This window comes from Takifugu rubripes, chromosome 4 (genome assembly GCF_901000725.2).
Source record: "Takifugu rubripes chromosome 4, fTakRub1.2, whole genome shotgun sequence".
NCBI lineage: Eukaryota > Metazoa > Chordata > Actinopteri > Tetraodontiformes > Tetraodontidae > Takifugu > Takifugu rubripes.
Genome location: NC_042288.1, coordinates 8153058 through 8168902, shown reverse-complemented (window position 1 = coordinate 8168902; position 15845 = coordinate 8153058). Strand labels below are relative to the sequence as shown.

The following is a 15845-nucleotide window of genomic DNA, read 5'->3' as shown; positions in this document are numbered from 1 at the left end:
AGAAGACAACGTTTAAAAGTAAAAACATCTTACAGCCAGTTTCTCCTTCTCTTCAAATAAGAGGTCATAATTTTGCACAGTAGCTACTGATCTATGATCTGCTTAACTACTACAATAAAAAACATTTAACTCATTATAAGTTGGCTGGCTAAGTGTCCTTGGAACAAAGCCTGACAAATAAAAATAGAATAAACTGCTCTCTGCTGGTTGATTAGGCTCAGGCCTTTGTGGCATGCTGAAGCAGTGCTGTATGTTTGGTTTGTCCCCTCGTGTATCTCAGTCCAAGTAAAACAGTGTCGTATCAGTGTTGCATTACATGAGAAGACGTCCCACTACTGTCGGCATGCCAACAGCTCTGGAGTATCCTATAATAAGACCGCGCAAGAGAGGCGTAATCTACGCAGGCTGATTCCTCTGTCATTTAATGGATGGTCAAGTTGAAACAGTGATCTGTTGCTTTATTTTACCATCTTTCCAAGAGGGTTCCTGTATTTTATGCTCTGTGGTGAAGAGAAGCCACAGATCAAATGTGCAAAAATCATTAAAAGGATGAAGTATCTGTGGATTAACTCCAGGATAAATCAAAAAAGGAGAAAAGGTCAAAAATACAGAAAGGCTAATGACATAGGTGATGCAGTACCCACCGGGGTAGACTGGCCTCAAGGTGACACTCTTTTGCTACACTTACAGAAGAGAGAAGCACCCTTTTTTATTTCCCATCCAAGGATTTTCAGAAGGAAGATGTGCCAATGTGTCACTGTCTCCCCATTTCGTAGCGTGATTCACAAGATTGACACTCCAAGCAGAATCGTTCCTCCCTACCACATCTATTGGCACATGGGGACTTGACAGGAACAACCAGTCTGTACTCTAGCATCTCCACCTCTGCTTAAAAGGCTCAGTGTCAAAGCCACTTTACCAACAATGCACACATGCTTTTCACATTTGAGAAATCCAACACAGCATTTAAGGGTAGTTTTTTTAAAGCTTTTTTATTCAGATCATAAAATGTTTGAATTCCCTTTAATCAGTTTATGTTTCTCTTCTGTACTTTGGTACTTCCAGTTCTGATTTATTTCTCTGGTGACTCATCTCTGACCCCATTACCAGACAATCACCTTTTTGCACCACCTGCTGGACAGTAGTGCCAGTATCGTTCCAGAAAATCCAACATTAAACACTTATTAAGACGTCAAACAATACATTCATACATAGATTTCTTTTCCACTCAGCTCCCGAGTTGTCAATAATAGAGAGTTTTTTCTTTAATGCAAAAGCATTGTATCGTCTTTGTAGGAGCTTGTTGGGTTCTTCTAACCAAATTAGATAATGTAGTTTCAATGCTGGAGGTCATGAGGCAGTTGATGGTTTCTCTTCTTGTGGTTTCATTGTGGGATCAAGCTGAGTTCCTTCATACACAACCTTGTTTTTGATCCCATCTTGGATCAGCCTTTGCTGGACACGAAGTTTAGCATTGTTCATCCTACAGTAAAACCTGGAGTGGGAGACACATGGCGAGCATCACCAAAAAATGCAACTGGACATAAATCTGTGGTGCAAGCGTTTTGTTGAAAAAGCTGATTGACAAATTTGCTTTCATTTGAGGATTAAAAGCAAAGACCGAAACTTAAACAATGTAGGACCTACCAGGATCCGAGTGTGGTCAGCATAAAGCCTGCAAATCCCACATCAAATGACCTCCTTACTCGGCCTGCAGACAACAGAACAGACATTTCCTTTAAAGTCTAAAACACTGTGGAAGAGAAGCTCACAATAAAATCAGTGACGTGTTCGAAGCATGCACGAACATTTCAGGAGAAAAGACTCACTAGTGGACAGAAAGTGAAGAAGACCAATAGCTATTGATCCTCCAGCTCCATGCAGGATGGCATCCCTGGCACATGGAGTGTTCTTGACATCCAGGATACCCAGGAGCCTGAAACCCTGAGTAACAATGAAAGATAAATAGGAGTTAGCGGTTTTCTTTGCTTATTTAATCAATACTCTTTATGAAAAACAAATACATCATGTAGTGAAAAATTCACAATGAAAAGATGCATTTAAGTGATATTATCGAATCCCAAGTCATTACTGCGCTGTCTATGTTTACTCACTATGTGTAAAGTATATTTTGTATGTTAAAATGAATTTAATACTATATATTAAAATATATGTTTACTATCCGGATGGTGTTTCTAGAGTTTAATGATGAGATGTCTGCCTAAAATATTAATGATAGCTGTCGTTTGGGTACATATGGCGATGTTTTTGACCTTCTCACGCATGTTAGTGTATCGCTAGCTTAGAAATGATAAATTTGGGATCTGGGATAAATTTGTATCAGAAAATAGAAAATACTCACTTGGTTCTTGGTCTCCTCTCCGCTCTCTGTCATTGCCCAGCTCGATAGTTCTCTGTATAAAGAATAAATTCAGTTCATCCTAGAATTGAATAACCAAATAGTGTTTTCATTTCGTAACCCGGACTACGTTTAACGCATGCGCGGAGTTTTGCTACCGGTTCCGTCCATTATTAATCACCGAAAGAACACAATGTCTTGAGTATAGTTCCGGAGTACATAGTGTACGTGTTTTTTAATATATTAAAAAAAAAAAAATTATTTGAAATATTAGTTCTCCTTCAATATGAATGCGATATTCGGACTATTCCTTTGTTTCTTCCTCAAAACAAATCTTTTTATTTAATTTTATAGATTGTTAGTTTTATTCTTTTATGTAAATCCCAGGACATTTTGTTAAAAATGAACGAAAGGTTAGCTAAAGCCTGTAAGACTTTACAGACTTTCTTTCAGATTTAAAAATCCAAGGAAACATAAATTGATATCTAATTTGTATATTTCTTCCCTAAAGATTTTCAAAAACAGAAATGAACTGATTGTTTTTACAAAGATTGGAATTTCTATTATTATGCTACCACCTTCGACATTCTGTGCTAATCATTACCTCTATGTTGCGTCCCAGAAAGGATGTGGTTTGAGTAAATGTGGTTGAATTTTTGGAGACTAGTTGGTGTGCCATTACATTAAAAAAAAAAAAAAAGGGAAACACTCAATGTCAAGATGAACGACATAAGCCAATTTATACAGTTCACATGTCACAGTGATCTCGCTTTGATAAATAGGATTATTTCACCGGTAACAAGATATCAGGTACCGGAGGTCTTCATAGTCAACATCTCTTGACTCGAAAGTCAGTTTTGGTGCGTCTGTGTGAGGAAGTGACCCGTAAATTTATAAAGTCAATAATATATAAATTTAAATCCAATAATAAATAAATCCAATAATTTATTTTTTTTTATTAGTGGGTGATATTCGTTGATATTAGTTTATTTTTGCCAGTCACTATTTAAAACTGATGTTATAAATATTTCGCTGTGGTTTTATTCAAAACGAAAGGCGACAATTTTGTGCGGGGGAAAAAAACAAATATGGGCCAAACAATTATGTATATTTTTTCCCAGTAACTAAAATTGCTCCTGCTATTATTACTCTTTATTATTAATATTTCAAATAGAGAACCAGTAATCTGATCTAATGAGTGGTATTTATTGTTTTTTCTGTTTTAAAATAAAGCCAGCTCGACCTCCTAGCTGGGCCAAAAAACATATCGTTCCCATACCGGGAGTCGAACCCGGGCCGCCTGGGTGAAAACCAGGAATCCTAACCGCTAGACCATATGGGAAATATGCGAAGTAACTACCACTTTAAGAATAAAGCGAAAATCTACTATAATCTGGGTAAGTACTTGTTATCAAAAAACAATTATCAGGATAGCGAATGCTACATTGTAACATCTGCCTCAATTTATTAAGAACATTTTGACTACTAGCATGCCCCATGGAAGATGGAAAATTGTCAAAGTGTTCTTTCTCGTCTACCGAAAACAGGAAACACTCTTGACATCCAATATGGGATTTCCTCAAACCTGGCTCCTGTGTGGGCTATAAAGGCTGAGCTGCAGGCACACTTTAGCAGATTACCTGCAGGAACCAGACAGGTAAGACAGCCGATCGTTCAACAATTAAACCTCAATGTTTTATGATTTGCACGCATGCTGCAACTGTATAACTCGATGTTTTTTACTTGCAGGATGCCAGCTGTGCAAATGAGCAGAGTGATGCTGTGCTTCTTTCTGGCAGCTTCATCCTTCATTTCAACACTTAATGCTACAGGTAAATTCTACATGCACTTTTGACTCCCTCCCTGCTGATTATTTTTTTGAAAAAGGCTAATGCATAAAAATTGTTCCATTTACTCGCATACAAATAAATGTTCTAAAAAAACTGACAATAAAGGCATTTGAGAAATGTGACACGCAACATCTTCATCAGCAGAAGACTTCCATCTGCCGCTGTGCCAGCCCATCAATCACATGGTGTCTCTGGAGAAAGAAGGTTGTCCCACATGTCACTTGGTGGAAACAAGCATCTGTAGCGGCCACTGCATCACCAAGGTACTGGTGATGGTCCAGGCAGGAGTGTCAGAGTTGGGCCACCGTGTTGATTGGGGGGGTGGGGGTGAGGGGTGTTTAAATAAATGGCATTAGGGACACTTTAGAGAGGGCCACAGGATGCTGCAGGCGCACAGGTGACATCATCTTTAATACTGTCAAAATATATGTTTTGTCCAAAAATGTGTATAAATGTATGCCTGTCACTCTCTTCCAGGACCCAGTCATTAAGATCCCTTTCAACAAAATCCATCAGAATGTGTGCACGTACAAAAGCGTCTACTACAAAACCTATGAGCTGCCAGGATGTCCGCCAGGAGTGGACCCGATGGTCACCTACCCCGTGGCTTTAAGTTGCCACTGCAGCCGTTGCTCTATGAACACATCCGACTGCACCTTCCAGAGCCTGCAGCCAGATTTCTGCGTGAATGACGTCCCGTTCTACTACTACGCTTAAGCAAAAGAAGCATTGGACTTGTAAACAAACCACACAACCTATACTACCAAGAGCATCCACTAAATAAAGATTTTTGCATTTGCCAGTGCAATAGATTATTTCAATGCTAACTACTGTCAACATGGCTTACAGTAATACTCCAAGTTTATCATTTGCGCCCCCCCCCAATCAACAGCCGCACCTTGATAGGGGTGCACGCTTCCTGATAGGAGGAGAGGCAGGTCACACATTGCTCATCACCTTAGAATTGTGTGCGAATGTATCCAAACTATTTCAAGGTTTGAAAAAACAAGAAGTCAGAATAAGCAACGGTGTGGTTGGAAATCAGTTTTAAGACTTTAATCAGGGCCTGGAGCAGACAAAAACAATTTGCTTTTATAATTTCTACTGGTTTTCCCCCCAAAGAGACTGACTTATCCAAGATCAATTTTAGTAATTGCTTCACGCTAATATTAGAGAATCAATTTTCCACCCGACCTACTTTCGCAACTTTAATGTAAAGTTTATAGAATAAAAGATTCATTGTTAAAAAAACAAAAAAAACAAGCAGTTTTTCTTTGTTGCAACCAGAAAGCTTTTATGGAAGCTCCAGAAGTTCTGACACAGTGCTAAACTTTATTTTACTCTTTTCATTTAAGTTACACAGAGGAATCAGAGACAAAAAATAGAAGTTAGCAAAAAAATTAGAGCAATCGTTCCACCCAAAGTGGGAGAATGAGCCAGCGTTTCCATCTTCATGTACTAATATTGCATACCATCAACTAAATGGATGTGCTTCTGCTCTGTACAGTAAACATGCCTCTCTGCTCCTGGATGTTGACCTCACCAGTTCCAACAGTATGCAGTATGAGCCGTCAGACAGAGCCCTGGCGCTAGTGAAATATTAAGGGCTAAGGTAAAGAAATGCCTTGATGAAGGAATATACTTGACTGTCAAATGGTTTCCGTCCATCTGTGTGGAGGCCGTGTGTCCTTAAAGGCATCACAGAGCCACCATGAGAGTCTGCAGAGGAGGTCCCTTCAACAGTACGCTGCTCCACCAAGCCTCAGATTATCACATCAGTTCTGTTGAAGTTACAGCCTCAGCCCTTTTTACAGAAATGTAGCGTTGATGGAAGATTCATAACAGCTTCTGTGTTGCCTTTGAGCAAGGCACCGTTCCTCTAGATTCTTCAGTGGAGTTTCTTGGTGGCCAAAGCTGCAGCGTGGCAGCTGTAACAGTTAAAAAGGGGATGGTTCACCATGACAAAATCACAAGTCTGTAGCATTTCTATGTCAGAGAAAAAGATCAGCACCTAGTGGACTTTGACTGAATCAGAAGTGACTTTGCAGTGAGGAATATAAAGTATTGACTTGTTCTGAGGGCTTCTATGTATAACTGCAGTCATTTAGATCCAATGTAAACACCTTCTGTCACCTAAACTACTGCCGCCAGGCAGCCATCCAAAACCCAACGCTCACCCAAACGCTGCACCACTTCCAAGCCCCGATACACAATTTTTACACATTTGGCAAATCATCATTGTCATCATCATAAAACAAAACATTAAAACAGACAAGTTCAATTCACATCAAAGCAGAATACAGATATTATATCTTTACACACAAAAAGGTCATGTTACAACTAGCATGAAAATAAAAGGAAGAAAACATCACCATGTTATACAAATGTCTGTGTTCACTATCAAATGCTCAAAGATTAGTGTTTGTCATTTAATATCTGCTCAGAATGTCTGTAAGTGTCATGTAGTGTAAACATACATTAACAAGCAACATGTTCATTTATCAACACGGGAATCATCAGCCACCCTCTCTCAAAGCAAAGAAAAACCCTCCACACCATTTCAGAAACACCCGCTATCCCCCCCAAAAAAAGCATCCACGAGAGGTTCAGCTGGCCACCGAAAATCTCTAATCTTTACTGAAAAAGGAAATAATATTTTAGTGTCAACTATATATATATACTATATATTTATATTTTTGTTCTTTTACCAACCATACATGTTGTATTATAAGTGTTGCTATGGTTATGGTCCCTGGCAACATCATGTAAAAGTACAATAATTAAAATAAAGACACTGATTCCCTATCTTCATCCAGCTAGTATGTACTGTATTTGTGTGCCTGTATCTTTTCAATGTCAGCATCTTTAACTGCTCCATTGAATTGTGGGTATTTTATTTGCAGTGATTGAATTTGGAAAATGCCATTGACCTCATTTTTGTCTGAAAAGAGGACCCAAAGGTAAACCCAAGGTTTACTGTTAAGTCTGGATTTAGTGTTTGTTGTTAGTATTTAAAAATGTCTGTCAGCAACGAGGCTCATCTGATCACACCCGCTCGCCGTGCGTCTAGGCGTTGGCACTGATGCTCTGTTTGTAGACGGCGTGATAGGCGTTTCGCAGGAGGACGTAGGGAAAACAGGACTCCAGGAGGTCCATGGTGAGGAAAGGGGACTCCTGCACAATCTGCAAAGAAATCACATGTCAATCGAGTTTGGAAACACAAAGATTAGAAGTTGAGCCTGTTTAGCTGCTGTAATGTTACCAGGAGCCAAAGTCCAGCGATCAGAGCGGATCACTCATTCTTTCAAATGTTCAGGTTTGTGTTTCTCACTACTTGAACGCTCACTGTTAGTTTGGGGGACAAAAACTGATAAACACCCCAAATAACCAAGCCAAAAATGCTGGAGGAGCCATGATTTTCATATTTTGTAACTGTTTGAAGGACAATTTAGTTCACTTCGATCCTTCACAGAGCGGAACCACAAAGGGAAAAGGTTATTTAAGTGATTCACTGTCTCGCACCATGTCCAGCAGCAGATAGACAGATTCTCTGTTGCGTGTTGTCATCTTGTCCGTCTCTTGGCCGATCTTCAGCAGGCTGGAAGACGCCAACTACACACACAAAAAGTTCCACACTCAAACATTTATCGTTCACAATTCAGTTTTTAAATTGTTAAGAAGGGAATTTCTAATGTTTCTGAAACATACACATGTTTTCATATAGTTACCATGTCTCTGTTTCATCTAATTCTTAAAAAAAAAGGGGGTTAATACAGTATATCAGATTGCGATTAAGGTCAATCTTACAGCGAGGAACTCTTTCAGGCGGTCCTCTATGCTCCCCTTATGGATGGTGAAAAGAGCAGCAGCAATCTGGTTGATGGCTTTGGCCAGACAGTGGATGTTGTTACAGTGGCCTGTAGGGGGCAGTAGATGCACACCGTGAAAAAGGCGACATAAAAACCTCAGCTCTTAATAGTTGCTTTATTTTGTGGCACCATCAGCACTGTCCAGAATTTGAAAACAGAAAAATCCATATGGGATCAAAACATGAGCTAAACAACAAGATGTGCGTATAAATGTATATAAATACACACAAAGGAATTTAAACTCCAACTGGCATGGTTACGCTGGTGCTTTGCATTGGTATGTGCTGCTAGACATGTTGGCCAATATGCAGTCAGCATACCAACAATGAGGGAGCGCATTACAACTAATTATCCTTTTCAAATGCCCCTTATTATCAACAGCGCTGTTCATTTCAAGGTTGTTAAGAAGCCTTGATAATTCATCCTTGAGTGACAAAGGTTTTGATATCTTATCAAAAGTTCATTAAGCTACAACAGTGCATGTCGATTTCAAACAAAAGCAGCTGTCTTGACTGGAATATATATCTTTTTCATTTAAATACACCCCACAATGAAGGTTAAACATGTCATAGTGAGATCACTGACCTCTAAAATGAATTGTCATTTAAAAAGTGAACATAATGAAGAGGATTATAAAGTTATTGTGCATGCAAATGAACCCATGTGAGGGTACAAACTGAGTAATATTTACATGCAGAACAGTCTCATGGCACTGATGCAATAAATTATGTTTCCTGATACATTCTACGACACTGATCAGAGGTTCAATGTCATTATGTAAAAAGAAAATTATTATATGTTACACTCACAGTAACTAATTATAAGACAGAATAACAACATTTGTACAGCAAATAATCAGTAGTTATGTGCATTTTTCACGATTGTCTGCAGCATAGAGCAGTCAACAATTCTTTGAGGCAAGCAGAATTAGGATTTAAGATACAGGTCAGACTTAAAAAATAAAACATTTCTGATAAAATACAAGGGTCTTTACCTTCTATGGCGGGGCTGTATTGGGACATCACGTTGCTGGCCAGTGTCGGCAAGGAGACGGCCACGAAGACCATCAGCAGACAGGCGATCTTGTATTCCTCCTCTGGACTGATGTTCTCTGCAGAGAGACAAGTGCTTTTACACATCAGGCATGGCTTCAAACACAGGAAGCATGTTTTAAAAAACCCCAGAGACTGAGGGAAAAAAGAGACTTTATAATATGCATAACTGGAGAAGGTTCTCACCACTTTTTTGTGAAGAAAGAGCCACGACAAGAGCTGGGTCGATCTCGCAGGGTAATCCTGCTGCTGACGACAGCTCATAAACATTCATGGCCACCTGGAAACACAAAAAATATGCATGAGGCCACCGGATGCGCGCTGACAATGACATCATTCAAAGATGGTTTCACGTCCTTTAATGTCACCTTCATGTCTGTCTCTCTGGGAATGTGATCCTTGAAGTCCTCCACAGAACTGACCAAGAAAGGAATGTGACAGGACAACACCTGCAGGTGCCATGACAGAAATAAAGACTCTTTACTGTGTGGCGTGAACCGCAGGATTTACAGGATTAAGGATGCCTTTAGACCAACTATGATAAATATATCAGTGAATGATGGTGAATTTGGAAGCAATCTTGTATTCCATACATGTATTTATGAGGTCATTTGACAGTCAAGACTCTTCTTTTGCTCTAAACCACACCAGAGGGTTTCAAGTACCTTAAATGTGCAAGTCAACACTTCCACACTTTTACTGCTGTGCCCATTCTTCTCCAAAGTACCAGTTTAAAACCAGTCATTTACCCCTCATATCAAAGGTCAAGGTCTCCTATAATTCATCTAACTTTGATACTGAAGAATACATTTATATCCTTTAGTATTAAATTGCTGTGTAAACTGCTGTTTTGTAATTTTAGGTATTCACGTGGTTCCAAATGATACACATCACCACGGTTACCTGATCATCGAGCTTCCTGTCTGTGTTACATGATAGCCCCCGTGGCTTGTATAGAATATACAGTATAATAACAGTGCATTAAATAAATTATAATAAATATAGCCATTTTGAACTGGCTGCGCTCTGAATGGCTCCAGTGTTTTTAACAGTCATGTCTTACATCTCTCAGAGCCTCCTGAGCAAGGGAGCGGAAGGACAGGATGACACCAATGATGGTCATTCTCTTCAACACGCTGTCCACAGCTGAAATCCAAACACAAACAGAATTCACCTACAAATCTGACAAACTGTATTGTAAATTACAGAAAGTGATCGTTAAATATTATAACAACAGCTGGGCTCTACCAGCAGAACATGAATTCATGGCAAATGAGTAAAGAGTGTGTAATTACAGGTGAGTTTCTTGAACAGGGCTGCCATGTGATCTGGTTTGTCAAAGCTTGTCCTCATCTGGGTCAGCACCTCCATGTTTTCTACCACTAGCTTCTACAAGGGGAAAAAAAGTTTTCACAGTAAGAAAAGACTTTTTCCTGCAATTGTGTTTTTGCTCCTGAATACATGAAAAAGGTTATTACAAAGTTGTTGCTACGCGGGAGAAATACCTTCAGCTCAGCAACCTGGGATGAGATGTGCCACATCAGACTCTCGCTAAGGAACTTCATCCCGTATGGACCCAAGAGCTCAGACAAAGAACGCATCTCTGCAGAAATTCAGACACCAGAAATTACAAACCAAACAACAACACCACCACCACATAGCTCGTGGAAAAATACAGATAAACCTGATTTTGTTTAAGAAAAAGGGTGATTTATGTTTGTACCAGAGATGTCTGAATATTCTTCTGCATTAAAGGTCAGCTCATTTTCTGTGGGGAGGTTGACAAAGGCTTTCATGGCTGGGAAATAAGCAATGTGTCCATTGCTGACTTGGCGAAGCAACGTCTCCAGGTACCTACAGACAAATGCAAAGAGTTCTTTTGATCACAAGTCTGAGCTAACTACAGTGTCATGACAGTCAATTCATAAAGTTAACCTTGAAAATGAAAATCAACTGTGGCGTGGTGGTATAAGTAATCACACAGAAAAGGGTTTTAATAAACGAGAACAAGCTCAAGGGAAATATACTCGAAGTGTTACTCAAGAATAGTGAGAAAACATACCAGTTTGTATACAGACTGGTGATGGTGGGCTCCCCATGACTGTCCAAATGCTGCGTCTGCTGTAAGAGGACGTTGTTGAACACCCGGGTGATGTCGATAGTGACATAATTCTCTATGGACTGAAGTACAGTCATGTAGGCGCGGACGCTGGTCAGCAGCTCACTGGGTTTGGCTATCTCCTGAGTAGCCTGGTTGTACATGGTCATCCCCACTATGGATCTAGAATCAGAACGTTTTCATTAACCAGTGACGCTCAAGAGGAAAATGCTTCAACGCAACATTTAAAATCACATCATTGCCCTCCGGTTCGCTTACTTGGTGAATCGGATCTCCAGGTGTGAGGTGAGGTACTCTCTTGGTGTGAACGTGTGCTCCCAAACAACCAGGTTAGGAACGTAGTTGATGGAGAAGCAGAGTTCAGATAAAGCCGTGTGCAGTTTATCCAGACTGGGGAGAAGCAATAGTGCAGGAATAACAAATGACTCCAAAGTAGTAAAATAAATGCTTTGTTTTAACACATTTTTATTTTCAAACTGACTTGGTAACCAGTAGTCTGTTCTTCCTCATACTCTCCACTCCTGGTTTCTCCCTCTCGGTCTCTCCTTTCTTCCCCGTAGCCTTCTTGCTTTTCTTATTTACAGCCTGACTGATGGTTTTTGCACAGTGCTTAGGAAGCAACTATGACAAAGTAAAAGAATAAAAAGAAAATGAGTAAACAATATTTCATTGATAAAACAAATGAAAGCGAATGCCTATTAGACATGAATGTAACATGAGTTAATATTATCCTCGGGGGTCCTTACCTGGTCACTGAGGGTACATTGTTCTGTACAGATATCAGTAATGAGGTTTCTGGCCTGTTTGGCCATCTCGTCCAGAAACATGTTACACAATGACAGACTTCGATCTCCTATGTGATGGCGCTATGGTGGAGGAAACCTCAATTAGTAGCTGCATCATTTTTATTATTTTGAATACTCCGCCCACAGCTGCTACTGTGGCATTACCTCTTCAGGACAGAGCTCGTGTGTACAGGACATGAAGTGTGTGCAGAGCAGAGGGAAGCAGACGGAGTGTCGACTTTGGGAAGGAAGTTCCAAACACTGCTGAAACATCTTCTCAAATGCACGGCTGTAGAAACTAGAGGATGGGCAGAATAAAACAAGGATGATGAACAATTTAACAGCACTGTTTTCCTTTCATACATGCATAGAGGGTGCATGTACTGTACAATTTAGTGCCTCTTACCAGAAAATAGAAAGGTCTGATGTCTCCACCAGCATATCCACCAGAGAGTCCACCATCTTTGTGTGGAAAATAATAGTGTTCATCATTTTGCCCAGTTCCTTGTGATCAGCCAAGCCAAGACTGGCTTTTGAAACACTTGTGTAGGCCTAAAAAGAGAGAAGAGACACAAAAAAAAGAAAAGAAAAAAAAGAGTTGAGCCATCCGTCTCAATCAGATTCACCCGTAGAATTAGACTACCAAATCTGAGCACATCACTTCTCTGATATGAGCAGTAGGAATATTTTACAGCTCACGTAAACAAAGAATGTATGCTTAGATAAATGGCACGGACGTTTTCTATGACTATGTGCATACCTGAAGCCTGAACCAGTCCAGCCTCATGCCTCTGAAGTCAAACACGTCTCCATCCTCCACTGTAACAGAAATGATAAGTCATCCCTCAACAATGTGATCCTTTAGAAATGCTTCCTTCTCCCAGAACACAAGTGTTTCTTGAACAACTACTAATTCCAGCTTGGATGGCTTCCTCAATAAAACCAGCACGTAAAAGTTTACCTTGTTTGACACTGAGAGAGGTCATCGTGTTGACAAATGAAGACATAATTATGGATTCGTCCTCCGGGCAAACTGACAGGTTCTATTAAAAGAAGACGGGGTAAAAATCTGATTATAAAGTTCAGCTGGGATAGATGTGTCATTTAAATCCCCATTGTGAATTCCAATTTCAATCTAGATGCAATTTTCAAATGCAAAAGTAAAGATTCTGAAATAATTTAAAGCCTTTTCAATATTTCTGTCCGTTCTTTCTGTAAATTTGCATATAACGAGTAATAAGGTGCCTAAATGTCCATTTTGTGTTTGAAGTGCACACTCATACCTGCACCAGCTCATTCAGCACAACAGCATCAAAACCAGAGAGATACTGGACGTAGTATCGCTGCATCACTGGGCCGTATTTCCTAACATGAGCTCTGAGCTCCTCCATGTAGAAGATCAACTCTGCTATGTGTCTGCAAAGCACAAAACATCATCAACAAACAGCTAAACTTGGACAAGTGTGACCATCTGCTTGCTTTGCAAGTATACGTAAATATGTAAATATGTTTGCCTACTTATCAATAAAGTCATCTGTGCTTTTCTTCTGGATGTTGTCGGCATGTCGAAGCAACCAGATGATTTCGTCGCGGGCAAAAGACAGCGCCATAAAAACAAATAAGGCCTGATGGAACACAACAGAGGAATCAGACAGATACACACACTAAAACAAGAAAAGCGAAACCTGAGATGTAACAGTCAAAATGATCAATTACGCCAAACAGTAAGCAGCTGCTGCACTCTCGTCCCCCCTGAATGAAATCTGCACTGCGTTTATAGAATCAGCCGTGCTTGGAAGACCGCCATCTGTCCAGGATAACTTATAGGGCAGGTGGGAAAACTGTCTCTCCTGCACAACATTTACAACATCACAGCACCACCTTTTAAGCACTGTTGCATAAAGTTAATGTTATATCAACAGCACCCAGTGGACCAGATTTATGTGAAGTGAATAAATGGAAACATTTGTATAAACTTATCGCTCTAAAGTGGTATTTCATAAAATATCCTCTTAAATCTGACTTATTCAATTATGTTATTTATTTCAAATATACATATATATCATGGATGTGCAGCCGACAAATCTGCGGCAACTGTGTGATGCCATCATGTCAATATGGACCAAACTCTGAGGAATGCTTCCAGCACCTTGTTGAATCTATGCCACGAAGAATTGAGGCAGTTCTGAAGGCAAAAGGGGGTCCAACCCGTTACTAGCATGGTGTACCTAATAAAGTGGCCGGTGAGTGTATATTATAACTATAAGTTATTTATTATTACAAATCATATTATGAGTCTCTTTACAAACTAAAGAGACTAAAAGTAAAAATAAATCAAAGCCAACTTTTTAGAATTCTAAAGTAGCCTTGGGCAACTGCATTATTTAATCATGCCATGGTGTCAGAATTGTTACCTTTGGACCCAGCAGGCCAGGCTGATCAGCCAAAACTGTGGCCAACTCCTTCAGAGCTGACCGGAGGAATTTGCGTCTCTCTCTGTGCATCGTGCCTCTAGAGAGCAACAGGCAGAAGGAATCAAAGCATCAAAACACACGATTAAACAGTACTTTGACACTTTTAGGACAATCCTGCATGAGTACAAAAGTAAGCAGATGGCACTGAAGGAAGAAGAATGAGAGTGAAGATGAAAGGGACAGACAGAATAAGTAATAAGGATAAAAGCAGAGACGAGGCAACCGGGAAGACAAAAGGAAGACGAAAAAAATGCAGCAAGTGGAGGATGAAGATAAGAACGCAGCGTTTCTGTGTGACACTGGCTGAAAGAGAGATTTAAGGCTGAAGGAAGAGCTCACAGGGTGGTTAAAGGTAGGAAGAAAGAGAAAGAACTAGAAATATAAGTGAATAAAAGAAAATGTGGTCCGAGTGATAAAACTAGAAGATTGCATATGACAGGTATGAAGCCGTACAACAGAGAGATTAATCAATCAGCATTATGTACTTACGCATGAGAAAGAGCATGTTCCTTGCACTCTCTGATGTCATTGATGCGTTTGTTGTAGCTGGAAAACACGGGGGAAAAAAAGAAAGAGGTGGTTTTTAAAAAAATTTGAATTACTATTTGAATTTTTCCAAGCAAAAACAACAGTTTCTCACATGTCAGAAGCAGCAGATATTCACCATCAATGCCCAATAATTGCGATTGTTTATGTGTGATTTAATTCCCTCTTACCCTCTGATGTTGACAAAGAGATCCTCTGCTGCTTTGTGGATGTGAAACACTTCATCCCTGAACAGACAGAGGCAGGTAGAGCTCTGCAGAGCCAGCTTCCACAGAGACAATGCTGCTGCGTCGCTATTCAGTGCCGCGTGGCACAGGATAAAACCAACTGAAAGAGTACACACAGGTAGCATGTCACTCAGTAATATAATATAAACACATACGAGTTCAGGTTGTTAACAGCACTTACAAACAATCCACTTCTCCATTGCGTCCAGGGACAGATATTCACACGGCATCTAAAAGCAGATATGTTTGAAATTAAACACCCCTGTAATTAAAATCCTCGTTAAATAGATGCGCTACTAACCGTGTCTGACTGTGCGGGGTTGAGCATGGTGGATGGCGCAGAGATAAGAGAAAGCAGCTGGGCATTCCTCCACTGGTCAGCCGAAAGATTTCTCCTGGGATAGACCATCTGCAGACTGATCAACGCATCCGATAGCGACTGCAGACCATAAATCCGCGAAAGGAAAGAAAGTAGGATGGATGGAGGAAGAGAATGGACAGGTGGAAGAAGTCATAGACAAAAATGTGATTTACATTATAACAAGGGCAGAAAAGCACCAATGA

General features: G+C 40.0%; 3 protein-coding genes and 1 non-coding gene across 8 annotated transcripts in view; 1 reads left to right on the top strand and 3 right to left on the bottom strand.

Moving 5' to 3' along the window:
- Positions 1–973: 973 nt before the first annotated feature.
- On the bottom strand, positions 974–2519 carry cox20 (cytochrome c oxidase assembly factor COX20). The gene is made up of 4 exons (XM_011603053.2): positions 2363–2519; positions 1830–1944; positions 1648–1711; positions 974–1495 (listed from the first exon to the last, which is right to left on the bottom strand). Exons 1-4 carry the CDS (start codon positions 2393–2395, stop codon positions 1351–1353), a joined length of 357 nt encoding a protein of 118 aa, XP_011601355.1. The 5' UTR covers positions 2396–2519; the 3' UTR covers positions 974–1350.
- Positions 2520–3629: 1110 nt separating this feature from the next.
- trnae-uuc (transfer RNA glutamic acid (anticodon UUC)) lies at positions 3630–3701 on the bottom strand. Its single transcript has one exon. It is a non-coding gene; the product is annotated as a tRNA-Glu (tRNA).
- Positions 3702–3855: 154 nt separating this feature from the next.
- Positions 3856–5046, top strand: lhb (luteinizing hormone subunit beta). 2 transcript variants are annotated; one of them, XM_003963794.3, is made up of 4 exons: positions 3856–4016; positions 4109–4191; positions 4354–4472; positions 4687–5046. In XM_003963794.3, exons 2-4 carry the CDS (start codon positions 4110–4112, stop codon positions 4924–4926), a joined length of 441 nt encoding a protein of 146 aa, XP_003963843.1. In that variant the 5' UTR covers positions 3856–4016; position 4109; the 3' UTR covers positions 4927–5046. The 2 variants fall into 2 exon arrangements, with proteins under 2 accessions (XP_003963843.1, XP_011601356.1); XM_011603054.2 differs by having other exon boundaries at positions 4351–4472; positions 4687–5008.
- A 194-nt stretch (positions 5047–5240) lies between these two features.
- Positions 5241–15845, bottom strand: part of nckap1 (NCK-associated protein 1) — a 19938-nt gene continuing 9333 nt past the window's right edge. For 3 of the 4 annotated variants that reach the window (XM_011603056.2, XM_011603057.2, XM_029834996.1), the window contains 25 exons: positions 15583–15720; positions 15463–15511; positions 15225–15381; positions 14998–15054; positions 14449–14545; positions 13553–13659; positions 13318–13450; positions 12996–13077; positions 12795–12853; positions 12441–12586; positions 12200–12332; positions 11996–12115; positions 11731–11870; positions 11508–11639; positions 11193–11411; positions 10854–10984; positions 10636–10733; positions 10426–10519; positions 10194–10276; positions 9499–9579; positions 9317–9410; positions 9073–9189; positions 8017–8126; positions 7732–7821; positions 5241–7392 (listed from right to left, as the gene is read on the bottom strand). In XM_011603056.2, the coding sequence (XP_011601358.1) occupies positions 7276–7392; positions 7732–7821; positions 8017–8126; positions 9073–9189; positions 9317–9410; positions 9499–9579; positions 10194–10276; positions 10426–10519; positions 10636–10733; positions 10854–10984; positions 11193–11411; positions 11508–11639; positions 11731–11870; positions 11996–12115; positions 12200–12332; positions 12441–12586; positions 12795–12853; positions 12996–13077; positions 13318–13450; positions 13553–13659; positions 14449–14545; positions 14998–15054; positions 15225–15381; positions 15463–15511; positions 15583–15720 (2784 nt within the window). In that variant the 3' untranslated portion in view covers positions 5241–7275. The remainder of the gene's footprint in view (positions 7393–7731; positions 7822–8016; positions 8127–9072; positions 9190–9316; positions 9411–9498; positions 9580–10193; positions 10277–10425; positions 10520–10635; positions 10734–10853; positions 10985–11192; positions 11412–11507; positions 11640–11730; positions 11871–11995; positions 12116–12199; positions 12333–12440; positions 12587–12794; positions 12854–12995; positions 13078–13317; positions 13451–13552; positions 13660–14448; positions 14546–14997; positions 15055–15224; positions 15382–15462; positions 15512–15582; positions 15721–15845) is intronic. The other variant, XM_029834997.1, reaches the window with a different exon arrangement.

Excerpts from the sequence above, each read along its gene's own strand:
- cox20 (XM_011603053.2), bottom strand. The coding sequence starts at position 2,395 with ATGACAGAGAGCGGAGAGGAGACCAAGAACCAA. Across the intron at positions 1,945-2,362 it reads GAGAGGAGACCAAGAACCAA|GGTTTCAGGCTCCTGGGTAT; the intron begins GTGAGTATTTTC and ends ATTGTTACTCAG. Across the intron at positions 1,496-1,647 it reads CTGACCACACTCGGATCCTG|GTTTTACTGTAGGATGAACA; the intron begins GTAGGTCCTACA and ends CTCCCACTCCAG.
- lhb (XM_011603054.2), top strand. The coding sequence starts at position 4,110 with ATGCCAGCTGTGCAAATGAGCAGAGTGATGCTGTGCTTCTTTCTGGCA. Across the intron at positions 4,192-4,350 it reads TTCAACACTTAATGCTACAG|CAGAAGACTTCCATCTGCCG; the intron begins GTAAATTCTACA and ends CATCTTCATCAG. Across the intron at positions 4,473-4,686 it reads GCGGCCACTGCATCACCAAG|GACCCAGTCATTAAGATCCC; the intron begins GTACTGGTGATG and ends ACTCTCTTCCAG.